The sequence below is a fragment of the Anopheles arabiensis genome, chromosome 2 (assembly GCF_016920715.1).
Source record: "Anopheles arabiensis isolate DONGOLA chromosome 2, AaraD3, whole genome shotgun sequence".
Taxonomy (NCBI): Eukaryota; Metazoa; Arthropoda; class Insecta; order Diptera; family Culicidae; genus Anopheles; species Anopheles arabiensis.
Window position 1 is genome coordinate 27,558,157 of NC_053517.1, and position 14,232 is coordinate 27,572,388.

The 14,232-nt window shown below is 50.6% G+C and overlaps 2 protein-coding genes across 3 annotated transcripts; one reads left to right on the forward strand and one right to left on the reverse strand.

Annotated features, from left to right (window-relative positions):
• Positions 1-9,825, reverse strand: LOC120895062 (protein masquerade). 2 transcript variants are annotated; one of them, XM_040298067.1, is made up of 7 exons: positions 9,715-9,825; positions 3,722-3,923; positions 3,372-3,644; positions 2,779-3,296; positions 1,593-2,713; positions 1,326-1,524; positions 1-1,251 (listed from the first exon to the last, which is right to left on the reverse strand). In XM_040298067.1, exons 2-7 carry the CDS (start codon positions 3,810-3,812, stop codon positions 850-852), a joined length of 2,604 nt encoding a protein of 867 aa, XP_040154001.1. In that variant the 5' UTR covers positions 3,813-3,923; positions 9,715-9,825; the 3' UTR covers positions 1-849. The 2 variants fall into 2 exon arrangements, with proteins under 2 accessions (XP_040154001.1, XP_040154004.1); XM_040298070.1 differs by lacking the exon at positions 9,715-9,825 and adding an exon at positions 7,382-7,570.
• A 1,177-nt stretch (positions 9,826-11,002) lies between these two features.
• Positions 11,003-14,167, forward strand: LOC120895064 (ero1-like protein). The gene is made up of 5 exons (XM_040298076.1): positions 11,003-11,713; positions 11,848-12,099; positions 12,414-12,685; positions 12,770-13,495; positions 13,557-14,167. The coding sequence occupies exons 1-5, from the start codon at positions 11,546-11,548 to the stop codon at positions 13,606-13,608; spliced, it is 1,470 nt and encodes a 489-aa protein (XP_040154010.1). The 5' UTR covers positions 11,003-11,545; the 3' UTR covers positions 13,609-14,167.
• Positions 14,168-14,232: the final 65 nt, after the last annotated feature.

The following is a 14,232-nucleotide window of genomic DNA, read 5'->3' on the forward strand; positions in this document are numbered from 1 at the left end:
TCTACATAACCAGTCATGATACTTTATTGTACACAGTGTATAACAATTTCATCAAATTGTCTCTATTCCCAATCACTACAATTATGCTTCTCATTGCTAACAATTGCAATGCGTTTTAAAGATTCAGTGCTTTGTTCTGGGGGAAAGGGGGTTTGCAGATGTCGGGTGGCGCCTAATAGCGGTGTTCCTCTTACATTACTTCTTACATTAGCAGAACGAGTTTAGTAATGCATCTGTCGCGGTAAATGGGAAAATAAATAAATACTCACGCATACTTCAATATCGTTAATGAGATGGAAGTAATTCCTAGCAGAAGTTCGATGTGCCTTAGGGTCTAGGCTTAGATTGTTACCATCGATTCAGCACGATGGCAGCAGTGGTGGATGTGGTGTCGTTCTAGTCGAGCCAAGAAAGCTGTCTCCACTGTCTCGCTTACCGATTGCTTACCACCAGTGGAAGGAGGGTTTGTTTTTGTTTTGTTTTGTTTTTACAATAAATATCCATTCCAAACATAATCATTCGAAACTTCCCAAACGGAATAAAGCCATCCGTTCCGTTACGCTCCCATCAAGCTCATCTATTACCACTATCGTTTTAACAAACTAGCATCGATTGTTCCTGTCTGTTTGTGTGTATGTGTGTCTTTTTGAAGAGAGAAAATGAATCGAAATCAAACGTGTGCAAGCTCTCACAGCACACCTTACACACTGAACTCTTCCTAAAACTACTGGGCACTGCACAAGGCACAGGGCGAAGGGACGAATCAAGGGGTTCATTGGAAGTTGTTGGAGAGAAAGTTTGGTATTCATCTACGTACTATTACTACTGCTAATGCTACTACTACTCCAGCTACTGGTTGTTAACGCTAATGATCTGGTTGATCCAGCCGATGAACGACGACACCTTCACGTACACACCGGGCACATCGACACGCCCGCAGCCGAAACCCCACGACACCAGGCCGGCCAGCTCGAAGAACCCATCGTCCTGGCACACGAGCGGACCGCCCCCGTCACCCTGGCACGCGTCGTTGCCTTCCTCACCGCCCGCACAGAAGCTGGACGCCGGCAGGATGAAGATCTTCTCGGTGACGGCATTCACCTTGCGTATGCACTCGGCATCACTGACGATCGGGATTTCGGCCTCACGCACCCGCAGCGGTATCGGTCCGGCCTCACCCATATAGCCGTATCCCGTCACCGTGCAGCGCTTGCCAGCGGCATGGCTGACACCTCGTGCCGGTAGACACACCTGCAAATGGACAGATAGGAGGAGAGTTTGATTCACGATCTCTTGCCCTTCAGATCCGTCGATGATCCTCTTACCAAACACACGCCATCACGAAGCTCGGCCTGACCGTGCAGCTTCAGCAGGGCGATATCGTTGTCAAGCGTTTGGCTGTTGTGATTGTGATGGATGTACGTGGTCGCTACCCGTAACGTCTGCGCGCCCGGACTGCCGTACTTTCGCGTCAGATCGTAATCGCCGACCCGGACGTAGATGGCATCACCCGATCGTACAATGCTGAAACGTCAAATAATATTGTGAATATTGCAGCAAAGCCTTATCTTCACCGTTTCACAGCGACTTACTTCGTTACACAGTGTGCCGCCGTCAGTACCCACTGCGTACCGATGAGGGCCGCCCCGCACAGGTACTGGTTGAGCGAGTTGATCAGCGCCACCTGCCAGCACCATTCGCCATTTTCGCCATCCTCCCCCCCGACCACGCGTCCCTTCCGATGGTGGCTCCAGTACTTGGCCAGCGTGGCGTTCTCCTTCACGCTCGGATGGTGCAGCAGATCCTCCGGCACGGTGTCGTTGTGGTCGTGGTAGATGATCGGTATCGGCACGATGCTGCTACCGAGCACCAGCCGCTCCGAGCTCTTGGACCGATACAGACTGTCCACGTCGATGTGGCGCGCGTGGCGGGCCGGCGAGCTGTGCTCCCGTTCCAGCCGCAGCACCTCCTGGCTGAGGATGGATTTAGCCGCCCGGCTCGTTCCCTTCACGCCGCACACGTACTTGGAGTAGACCTGCGGTCGGGCCGTAGTCGTCGGCGGCTCGTACACCGGGGACTGGGCGTACTGCGGCTGCTGCGTCGGTGGCACCTCGTAGATGTTGTTGCTGATCGGGCCCGGGTAGGGATTGGGCGCCGGCGGACCGTACACCTGCTGGTGCGGTCCGGCCAGCGGGGACTGCACCTGGGACGGTGGCATTGCTGCCGACGGTGGCATCGGGTACGGCATCGGGGGCTGCTGCTGCGGCTGCATCATCGGCGGTGGAGGCGGCAGGGCCTGCGGCGGATAGCCGCCGTTCGTGTCGTTGTACTTTGTCTTGCTTGCGGCGGCCTGCTGCACCTCCTGTATCTTGGACTTGGGCGCACAGCACTGCGTGCCGGACTTTTTGCACTTGAACAGATCGGTCATCTCGGCGTTGCGGAAGCAGGTGAAGCTGAGCAGACTGACGATGCACGAGCCGGGACACTCTTCCCGCGGATCCGGCACGGCCGTGGTCGGGGCGGGTGTGGTCGTGGTGGTGGTTGGCGGTGGACGCTTCTGCTGCGGCGGTCTCGGCGGGGGAGCGCGCGTATTGTCGCAGCACACCGAGCCGCGCTTGCAGTTGGCCGTGTTGGGGATGAGCACGGACGGGCGCTCGCAGAAGGCGGCCATAATGTTCAGCAGACAGAAGCCGGGACAGCGGGGCAGTGGCGGCTGAAAGGAAAAGGGCGTTTTAGGTTAGAGCATCGGTCAGTGTGTCGGGCAGTTGGTAAGCTTACCGGTGTTGCTGGTCGCCTCGTTGTCGTCACGATCTGCTGCTTGTTGTCTTCCGCCACGCCGGTAATGCAGCACGAGCCCTCGTTCGGACAGAACGCCTCGCTGTCCAGATCGTCACAGAACAGCGCAAACAGCCCATTGACACACTCGCCCTCGCATTCCTTAAACACTGGCCCCTGGCCATTGTTGACTGTGGTCGCGGGCGTCGTCTTCAGCTTGGACGGGGCTGGCTTGGTCGGTTTCGGCGTAGGCTTCTGGGTTGGGTTCGTTTTCGACTTGATCGGTTCCTCGGTGGTGTGGGGCCGCTCGGTCGTCTTGGCGTACGGTTTCGGCGTGGTCGTTCTGTTCTGCTTCGCATCGAAGTGTGCCGTCGGTATGTACAGCTCGTCCGGCGGGTTGTCCGGATAGATGTCGCGCGATACGCAACACTTGGAACCACTCTTGCAGAGCCCGGCCGTCGTGAGGTACGCCTCACAGTACTCCGCGATACGATCCGCCACGCACACACCCGGACAGGACGCTAGCGAACATGAGAAAAGTAGGTGTTAATAGCTTGGGGAACGTTAGACGACGTCAGCGAAATTCAGTCACTTACAATTGTTTTTATTGTCCTTCTCCTTGATCTTGGCCTCGGTCGTCGGTTTCGGTGTCGTCGTTGTGGGACGCGCCGTTGTCGTGGTGGTTCTTGGCCGCGGCGTGGTAGTGATGTTTGCGGCCGCCGCACTACTTTCCACGCAACACTTCATGCTGGGCGAGGGGCACGGTATGTCATCCAGCACCTCGTAGCAGATCAGTGTGGCCAGCGTGTGAACGCACACGCCCGGACATCCTTTCGCGTCCTCTGTGCTTGTGATCGAATCCAGTAGACCTGTGGAAGCGGAACAGTTAAACGTGTATGAGTCATGAAGGCATTGAGCCGGGGGAAGAAAACAGAAGCACCCCTACCTGACAGGAAACTTCCAGCAAGTGAGTCATCTTGTGATTTGGCCCCGCTCGCGAAGAGCAGCAATAGTAAGGCTGCAGCTTTGAGGATCATCTTGTGTCTCTTGCACTGTTTAGTAGTCACATAAACACGTTTGTGCGTGCGTAAACGTTTCTAGCTCACACCGAATATACCTGCGAATGGTTAGTCTTTCACTATGTGGCACTGGAAAAAAAAACAAATAACACAATTTCACAATCTACGTAACATAAAATCATTGATATTAGAATATGAATTTGAAGCAAATTTAAATTTATTTTAATTGCTACGAATAGTTTACTTCAACTCATTTTCATATCGTTGAAACAGTAAATGCACAACTTTTCCCCTTTTTTCTTTAACCTACATTTGGTCTGGTTAGCCAAAATGATTCAATTATCAAATCATCAGCCCTTTTGCCACCTGAGATACTCCAAACTTTAACAAAAAAAAAAAAAAAAAAACAAACAACAACAACCATCGAACATTAAAAAGAAAAGTATTCAAACAACAAACAATCGCTGGCCTCAAAACTTGCGCTGCCGGAAGTGAGCTATCACAGAAAGTTTTTCTACACTTTTCCTCCTCTTCTCCTTCTTCGTCTTCTTGGGCGCCGTCACCCTTCGGCCGTGGATTATTGATCGGGACGGTGCTGCGCACACGGTACCGCACCGTGTCGGAATGGTCAGCATTTAATACGCGCGCATACCCGTGCATACACAAAATTCGAGTTTAGGTCGAGTGAAAATGTGTTCCAATTTACACCGCGCGCTCGCAAAAGGAGCGAAACTAACTGTGTTTTTTTTTCCTCCGAAACTGTGAATCCGAAAACTGCTGCTGCACGACCACTGGCCGAATGCCGCAACCCTCGCACCGGTGCCATATCCAGCTTGCAGATCTGATCGGCTTTGAAACGCAAAGCGAATGACGGGCACAGCCGCATTTAAACCACCATTGCCCAGTGTCATCCCAGTGTTGGGAGATTGGAAGTCTACGACGACTGCAGGGAGAGCTTTTTACGACAGAGCTATTATGATCAGATTACATCAGACGTTGTGAAAGCTAGGATGAAGAAATTCCAACAGAATTTCTGCTCAACCATTGCGCCCCACGCGTGGGGCGGTTTTTGTTGTGAGGTAAGTGTGGCGCGCGCTTTCGAAACTAAGAACAGCGCAATTCGTGCCAAACGCGCCAAAAACTTTCAGCTCAGATCGTAACCCAACTTTCTGAGCACGTGGTACACGCTTTCTAAAATCAGAATAACGCAAATCCGCACCCAGCGAAGCGTTCATACATTCTTGAAAGCTTACAGCAGCTTACGCGGCAGCCTACTTTGCCTACACGTGCGTTGCCCCTTGTGCGGGATAAGTAACGCTTCGGCGGTGAGTGAAACATATGCGACAGGGCGCCGTTGGGATGCTGTTTTCGTTTTTTGTTGAAGGCCACCGCGTTCGCCGATCATGCTGGCAAGCGGGTCAACAAATTTCACCATCGACCGAAGAATGTTTGCTAGTGAAAGCGCCGCCTCACGCCGCCGCCGCCGCCGACGACAACGATTTATCGGCCATTCTAGCACAACGTCCCCGGGCGCAGCGACCTACACACACACACCGGGCGCACCGTTTGACTGGTTTGTGTTTCTTCCCGCTGACACAGATTTAAGAAATCGTTCTTTCCCTTCACGCTTTCCTCTTTCCTGCTCGCACCGGCCGTGAGTCGGCTGTATTGTCAGCGGGCTGCTTGGACTGGTTTTCGGTGCGTGATGGAATGGAAGGGAGTACGCCCGTTGCCCACGTTGCAAGGTGCACGCAAAGCACCCGCTGCCATGGTCACGGTCGGCGAGAAGAGATACCGAACGGTGGAAACGGGGCTTAGGCGCAGGGCAGGGTGAAGGTTACGGACCGGGAGACCTCTCGGCACGGAGGCAAAGGGGTTTGGTCGCGAGCGGCTTTGCGCAGCCATCGGTGATACAATACCGCTGACCCATTTCCGGGGCGCGCATTCCCCCCGTTGGGCCGCCCAGCCCCGAAATGGCACAAATGGGAAGAAAAGAGAAAATATGTCACCAAGGGTTAGTTCCATAGCGATGCAGCGCAGTTCGAAGCCGGTGGGAATCTGTTCTGCATTGGAGCTGCGTATAACACACACACACACATATTGGTGTGTGGCTCCATGTGACTTTCCTTTCCATCGTGCTGGATGGAGCTGTTTTTCGCTTCGCTTTGTCTAATACGAAAATTTTCTCTCTATTGCGTTGTTTTGCCGTTCCCGCTCCCTTCCTCGTCTTTCGGCTCCATACCACGTTCATTTCTCTTTCAATCGGTAATGCACTTCCTGTTGGCCGGCGAACAGCTCGGTCCGCTGCTAGAGACGGCCAAAAAGCTCTGCCCTCGGGGTGAAAGCATCCGCGCGGAGCGATTCGTCGTTGTCGTCTTCGTCATCGACGGCGGTGAAAATGAGAGCGTCGGGCCGCGGGTGGGGCAGGAATTCGCTACTTGCGGGGATAATGAAAATTTGGATCGGTACGCCAAATGGTACGAACGGTCGAAGCGAACGTGAGTCGCACCCGGTCACCAACAACGGGGTCGAGGAGAAATCACGCGCACACGCGCGTGTCCAACTGATCTTGGGCTGACGATCGTTTCGGGTGGGTTTGGTGAAACCACACTATCAGATCAGGCCGATTAATTAGACGTTGTATGGGTTGTCGGTTCTGATCGTGGCATCAGTGGCAAGATCTCGGTAGATTTGGCTGTCTCATGCGATAACTGTTGATGTCTCATTGAAGACTAGTTACACTCTTACTCTATGATTAACCAGAAGAAGAAAGCAAACCATTCGTACAAGGTTGTGAAATACGTCCGGTTGAGCAATTCTTGCGGGAGTCTTGAGTCTTGAGTGCACAAAATCTTCAGCCATCTGTCAGCTGTTGTCCGTAACCGTTCTGTGTATGAGCTTAAGCTCTGTTTCACCTCCCAGCCGTAATGACTTAGTATAATCTGCAGTAATTCTCGTTCTGCTCTTGACAGCTCGTTAGCGATCGGCAGCATTAATTAGCGATCGACACCCCTTGAGGCCCTAGCCCAAGTACAACCGGTGGGGGAAATTATCCTGCACACACAAACACACACACTCTCTCTAACAGTCTAACTGTAACTTAACACACTTCAACTCAACGTTGTTGTTCTTTTTCACAGTTATCGCTTGCAGACGCATCCACCAACAAACTGGTTCTGGGCCGCTGACACTGAGCCAGCGCTCCGTGCAGCGATCCGGCCAGCGGAACACCCATGCGATCTTGTCTTTTCGATGACGCATTGGAACGAATGCTGATCATTGCCGTGCAACAATGATGGCATTTCGGGCAATTGTATTTCCACCGGTAAGTTTAACCACGTCAGCATTCGCTTTACTCGCCAGGGAGAAAATCCTCAAGCGTTCGACACACACATATACAACGATCACTTTGCACTTTTGCATTGATCTTCACAATTTGCACACCTTGCTTTGGCTTTGCCCGGCAGACCGGTAGACCAGCTTCCACACAAAAGGGTTTGCCACCCTTCCCTTTTGGCACCGGAAACGATCACAACAAACTATCACTTTTCAAACACTGTGCACTGTCAAAACTTTTCGTGTCGTACCTTGATCGAAATGGAAATTCCGTGCAAAACCATAACATCAACTGTCAACTATGCGGTGAGACTATGCTGTGTGTTATTGTTTTTTGGGTCAGCCAAAGATGCGCCTGGCCGCTATTGAGAACTGAGAAGAAAAAAAACCGCGATCCGTATGCGGCACCAGTCGAGGCGATAGTAAAGTTACTTAATATTGTGCTTGAAAACTGTACCCTCTAACAACTTTCATGCTGCTGGCTCAACATAGTTTCTTTTGTCCGTTTTCTTCTCCATCTCTCTCTCTCTCTTTCTCTCTCACTCTAGCGCTTGGTACGCATGATCTTGGGCTAGGCTGTCCGTTTCCTCTTCGCACCGCTTACTGTGTGTCTGTGTGTGCTTGTAAGTGTTTGTGGCTCGCTGCTTCCCATCGATCTTCGACTCTCTTTCACCCGTGGGTCTCGCGTCGTTCGCGCGTGCATTCCTTTCTCGATCCTCGCCCGGGGACGCGAGAGGGCAGCCCGCCCCCCCCTCCTGCGCGTTCCATTTCTTTCTCGTTTGGGTTTGGGGACCGGAGGAAGGTGGGAAGGTATGTAGTACGGTTTGCTTTTCGGTTTGCTGGATATTCCGTTCTGCCGGTTTCTCCTTTCCATTGGGGCCGGTCGAATAACCAGGAGAGCTTCACACCGCGTACGCGGGAGCTTTCGAGAAGACCGCGCGGTACCGAACGAGCTGGCGCATCGATTCGAGCGATAGATCATTTCCATCATGTGTTTCCCCCTTTTGCTGTCGTCTCTTTATTTTGCGCTGCTTCGTGCGGCTGCGGTCTGTTTGTCTTAGGCGACAGTTTATTGCTGGTCAGTAATGCATGCCTATCCTGGATGAAATAACTGTGCAACCAACTGATGACCCGAAACTGTTCACAATGTCTTTTTTGTTGTTGTTGTTTTGCCAGGAAGGTGTGGCATGAGTGTAAAAGGAACAACACTTTCCATTTTATAAGATGTAATAAAGTAGGGTTGCAAACGTGTGCAGAGAGCAACATCCAGTAAGTTTCCCGGTAGGAAATTGTAGGAGATGGTTTGCAGGAGGGTAAGGCATGGACGGCAAATAAATGGATTTTCCGTTCTGAAGGTCCATGATGGAAAGTACGTCCAGGTATTTTTCCAATCAAAATAAACAAAAATACTTAGGTACAGGATACATGATGATGTCGAAAGCCTTTTTTGCATTCAAAAATCCCAATTTTGACAATTGCCCGTTAGAAACATTTAGAATAATGATTCCATTTCCCCCGTCCAGTAGTGCCACGACACCTACTCGAGGGATCGTGCGACGTACAACCGGTACGCTACTAGCACTAGTAACGCGAAGTAGTCCATCGCGCGATGTGGGTTTTCACTTCGGAACCGTTAGAATTACTTCACCCGCTCTTCGGTGTAATTTGCATTGGCCGCTTTGCACTACCGTTGGTGGTAAGCGAAACCAACCGCACACTCGCCGCGCCGCGCCGTACGGGATTTAAAGTCGTGAGCACTTTATTTGCACAAACCCCCACCGCCCGTGAGCCGTCGAAAGAGCTCCATCAAAACCAGCATTCGGTTTACCGTTCGCAGGGGTAGAATCGTCGGTTGATCAGTGAAATGGGGGAGTGATCGATCGATGTGCTGTGTCGACTGCGTGTTCCACTCACTGTTGCTTTGTTTGGTTGCGGTATCCGATACTTTCACACGGATTCGATGCACAGCGGAGAAGCTCCCCAAAAGCTCCCCGGCAGCAGCGTAATGCACGCAGCACGTGTGCAAACCGCAACCCAAACAAGTCTTGTTTTACTCCCTCCTCCCCATATCTGTTAAGCGCCCCGGCGTCGATCGACTCGATCTAGCGGGAACCGGCCATAGCGGTATCGGAGCCGTCCCGGAACGTGCGCCGTGTACGGTGTGAGGGAGAGTCGGGGGAAGCGGAGCCGTTTTTATCACTGCGCTATTTAACCTAGTTTCTCGGGACTTCACTTAGCGTTACGGTGTCTATGCCCTAATGCGCGATCGCGCGCTATAGACTGTCCTGATTTTCCTGAGCGTGTGTTCATTTCTGTGCGAGACGTTCTGCGCCCGGGAACGCAGTGGCGTAGTTCGTAATCTTACATTCTCCAGGTACGGAGCATCAATGCCATGACATCGTCATCGTACACACTCACGCACACACACACACGTACGCTTTCTCTCCTTCTCTTGCACGTCGCGAAATCATATGATCGACACTGTTGCAAACCTCAACGACCAAGGCAGCACTTTTTTTTTGTTGGTTCGCATTTCACATCACACCTTTCATCCCGACTTTCTCCGACCGATCTTTATCATTACCTTGTGTCGAGTGCCCGTTGCTTCGCGAATTTGTCTTTGTCAGATTGTGGTGTGTGCACTTTATGCGGCACGGCGCAGCAGCAACGGTGCTACACGTCTACACGATCGGAGTGCTGTGCTGAAACTGACCGCACTGGTCCGGGCATGGAGAGCTCGCGTCTGGGCGCTTTCCGGTTGCCAGCCGTAAGGGGAGCGAAAAGGCAACGCGCGTTGATGATCGTACTACATCAGTTGGTTTGCTCACATCAGGTTGCTCGTACGGCCGAGCCGAGGGTGTTGATGTGAGGGGATGTGAAAATCTCACCTTACGCTCCCGGAGCATCGCTGCAGGTTACCGTTCGTTGGAGGCGAACGTGTTTCCCTTCATTCATGGAACGGTTCCGTCTGGGGACCGATGATCCGGTTGAATGAATCAGCGCGCGCTGACCTGCATTCCGTGAGATTTGGGAAAGGCGTGCGCCACTTGTGCGGTGTGAATAATCTCAGCTTGTAATGATGTAATCGGAAAAAAGGATGTGATCCGTTGTCTGTAATGGGTTGAAAACAATGTTTTGTATACATTTTACGCCATATAAAACAGGTTGGATTTATGGACACATTTGGTATGAATAGATACGGCGAAGGTATGCATTTTTTGTGATGCCATTTAAAAACTGCAAATAAGATTGACTAAAATGAGCAAATTACCACGCTGACAGGTGTTCAAAATTAACGACGTTTGACAACATTCAAATGAAATTTAAATGAAATATTTCAAACGGTTCATAGAACGGGAAGACATCTGCTCGAACACTGCTCGAATCCTTCCGGCATTCATTTCGGCGGCTGCATCTGAGCTGTATTCGTAAATTTTAGTATGATCATTTTGTTGATAATCTGAAAATTATTTTTATCTTTACTTGTGCTTGCAAAGATTTAGATAAATCAGGTAATTTTTACTAAAAACATATGAACAAGAAATTAACTTAACGTCAAATTTGAAAATGGTTTGGTTTTCTTGAATATAACATCCGGTTCAGTTCTTCAAGATTATTTTCCCCATTATTCTTTTAGCTTGCTTAGCAGCAGTAAGTATTTTATTGGCAACATGGAGACATTTTGAATTTTTAACGCTTGTTTTACTCACCTAAATCCCAATCTACTCAAATTTGCGTTTTTAAATGTCATCGCGATGATCACCAGCACACACTGTGCAGGGCATGACAGTGATTTGTTTATCAGCTGTTTTCCGTGTGTGTGCGTGTGCGCGCGCGTGAAACGATAGGGGTAGTTGGCGAAAGGGGTGGCACGCACCACTTGACAATTGAACGTTGTGTTGACGTGTTGATTTGTGGGTGGATCGAAAGGGGTTAACTTTCCCAGCCGAAAAAGTGGAACGCCGTGAGCATTTGCACGTAGTTGGGCCAATTCCAAGGTGCGGAATGTGTCGTGCTCGGTCGTGCAATCGTACCGAATGTTACAACATCCGTGAAAACAAAAGCTTACTCTGCTTTCTTCGACTCACATCACAGTCGTGGTTTGTTGGAGACAGTGCTAAAGGTGGAACGATATCGGCAAAACAATCGCACGTACCGTGAATCGTGTGGAGTTGTAGCGTAATCCGCCCCTTTTCCGGGTTTTATTTACTACTGCCAAAAGACAAAACAATCAACAACAGCGTTCCGGTGGTTTGTGTGAAGTAATTCGTACTGTTCATTCATTTGGTAAACAGCAGCCCACGGCTCTGCACCGGAATTGGTCTCACCACGCGGGGCACATAAAAAAGGGGGCGAAGGGCAAAACAAACAAACAAAACATCCAAACGTAACAAGTAGCCCCATTTTCAGTGTCAATGGCACCTTGGCGAAGGCTTTCCGTTGGCCGGATGACACGGTTACACTACTTCCAGTGGATTGTGGTGTGTTTCGGGGTGTTGCTGGGCCTGGCAAACCATTCGAGCGGATATTTCTATACGGATAGCAGTGCGGAGGTTAGCGATGAACGGTTTTGCTTCTGCCAGGTAAGCAACAGGGAAACCAGTTACACTTCCGCCTAATGATGTTCAATTAGTTGCAAATATGCAGCGGATCGGCGGAAAAGGAGAGATGATAATGGCATGAAGCTCAAGTGTCTGTTCTTCTAAACTCATTCCAGCTTCAAGGAACGATCGATGACTGTAGCTGTAATATCGACACGGTGGATTACTACAACAATGTAAAAATCTATCCCCGTCTGCAGAGCTTGCTGGTGAAGGATTTCTTTCGCTACTACAAGGTGCACCTGAACAAAGAGTGCCCGTTCTGGGTCGACGACAGCAAGTGTGCGATGCGGTTCTGCCATGTGGAACACTGCGAGGAGAAAGATATCCCACCGGGGCTGAAGGGCGACGCGTCGTCTTATCATAAGGTGAGTGAGCGTGAGGTAATAATAACACGCTGTGCAATCAAAACATGTCCACCACGGGGACGAACGCACGTTGCTACTCGTGTATGCTACTGCTGGCACATGGTGCTGGCGGGGGGTTTTTCCCTTGGGTTTGCATTAGCAGAAGCTGGCGGCACAAAAAAAAGTGTGCCTGGTGCACACGTCATCGTTTTTGTTTTGGACTTGCTCGTTTAATTATGCTGATTGAATTGACCGGACCTGTTACGATAGCAAGGGCAGATGTGATAGCAGTATCATTTTCGTATGTAATGGGTTTCTTTTCCATTTTATTTTAGTACATAAAAGAGGTGCAAACGTTAACGAACTGCAACGAAGACTTGGACGTGGAGCTGGGCTACCTTAACACTAGCATCAGCGACAAGGCACACAAAGAGTTCCAGCGATGGGCCGACTATGACGAAGCGCAAGATAATTTCTGCATTCTGGACGATCACGAGCCCGGCGCACAGTACGTCGATCTGCTGCTGAACCCGGAACGCTACACCGGCTACCGGGGCGAATCGGCGCGGCGCATCTGGAGCAGCATCTATTTGGAAAACTGTTTCCAGTAAGTGTGGCCGCATTGCTGCTCGTTTCATGGTCGAACAAACTGTTTATTGAATTCCTCTCACTTTGCAACCCCTTTTTGTAGAGCACACTCCGTGAAGAAGAAAAATGCTTACTCGGCCATGATTCCGTACCAGGACATGGCACGCAATGAGGTATGCCTGGAGCATCGGGTGTTTTACCGCATGATCTCCGGTCTGCACTCGAGCATCAACATTCATCTGTGTGCCAACTATCTGCTGTCGGAGAAGGGTTCGTTTGGGTTTGTCGCACCGACCGGCGTGTGGGGCCCGAATATGGAGGAGTTCGAGCGTCGCTTCAGCCCTCACATGACCGACAACGAAGGGTCCCACTGGCTGAGGAATCTGTACTTTGCCTACCTGGTGGAACTGCGCGCCCTAGCGAAGGCGGCTCCGTACTTACGAAACGAGGAATATTTCACCGGTCTCGAGAAGGACGACCGGGAGGTGAAAACGGCCGTCAAAGACCTGCTCACCGTGATCGAAGGCTTTCCGGCACATTTCAATGAGACGGCCATGTTTAGCGGTGGCACGTCGGCGATCAAGCTGAAGCACGAGTTTCGGGAAAAGTTTATGAACATCTCGAAGATAATGGACTGCGTTGGGTGCGATAAGTGCCGGCTGTGGGGAAAGCTGCAGGTGCAGGGAATGGGAACGGCGCTGAAAATTCTATTCTCCGGGAAGTTTGACGACAAAATCGATACTGGGTTGGGCACAAGGGTGAAGCAGCAGCCACCGTCGTTGAGGTTAAAGCGCGGTGAAATTGTGGCCCTGTTCAACGCCTTCGGAAGGTAAGCAGCGGTAGTGTTGTGTGCTTGAGGCGCGCTTCATTGATGTCATCTTTCATTGCAGGCTCTCGACAAGCATCCACGAATTGGAAGAGTTCCGGCAGCGAATGCGCTGACCGGACGTGCAGTGTCCGTCGCGTTTTATCTCCGCAAAAGACTAAAACCCCGTACCGGTGCAACAACCTTGTGATGAAACTTGACTTTAACTCCCGATCCCGATTCAGTGATTTCCGGTGGTTCGTTTACGATGTAAGGCTTGGAGGAATCGTACTTGTTAAAGATGGCAGCGTCAATCAATTGTTTACTGTTTTAAAGTGTGGCTATTTTTGTGTATGATAGAAAACAAACAACTTCCGATGTGCTCAATAGCTAACGGAGAGTACTCGTGTGTGTGTGTCCCCGTGTTTGTTCTGATCTTGAAGATCACAATGATATTTACCAAGTAGCAGTGTGCTGCCCTCCGCAATACATCGAACGAAATTGTACAGTTGTTCTAGAAGTATACCTGCACACGAGAAAAAAAAGACACGGTCGACCCGTAACTTTCCTACTAACTTATACCACTAGTTGATGTGCCCCTTAGATGAATGTATGTAAATTATCGATATACAATCATATTTATCAGTTTTGTAAATAAATGAAAGGGATGCTAGCGTTTGGGGCTACTGAATGTAACATAGCACTTCTGTTCCTCATGAAAGAAACGGTATTGGATGTTTAGTTAGGATAGTGAAACATAC

What these genes read in the sequence shown, in the direction of transcription:
- LOC120895062 (XM_040298067.1), bottom strand. Translation starts at nt 3,812, where the DNA reads ATGATCCTCAAAGCTGCAGCCTTACTATTGCTGCTCTTCGCGAGCGGG. An exon ending in GCGGCACACTGTGTAACGAA is followed by an intron (nt 1,525 to 1,592) that starts GTAAGTCGCTGT and finishes TTGACGTTTCAG; the next exon opens with CATTGTACGATCGGGTGATG. An exon ending in TTCGTGATGGCGTGTGTTTG is followed by an intron (nt 1,252 to 1,325) that starts GTAAGAGGATCA and finishes GTCCATTTGCAG; the next exon opens with GTGTGTCTACCGGCACGAGG.
- LOC120895064 (XM_040298076.1), top strand. Translation starts at nt 11,546, where the DNA reads ATGGCACCTTGGCGAAGGCTTTCCGTTGGCCGGATGACACGGTTACAC. An exon ending in AACGGTTTTGCTTCTGCCAG is followed by an intron (nt 11,714 to 11,847) that starts GTAAGCAACAGG and finishes AACTCATTCCAG; the next exon opens with CTTCAAGGAACGATCGATGA. An exon ending in CTGTTCAACGCCTTCGGAAG is followed by an intron (nt 13,496 to 13,556) that starts GTAAGCAGCGGT and finishes CTTTCATTGCAG; the next exon opens with GCTCTCGACAAGCATCCACG.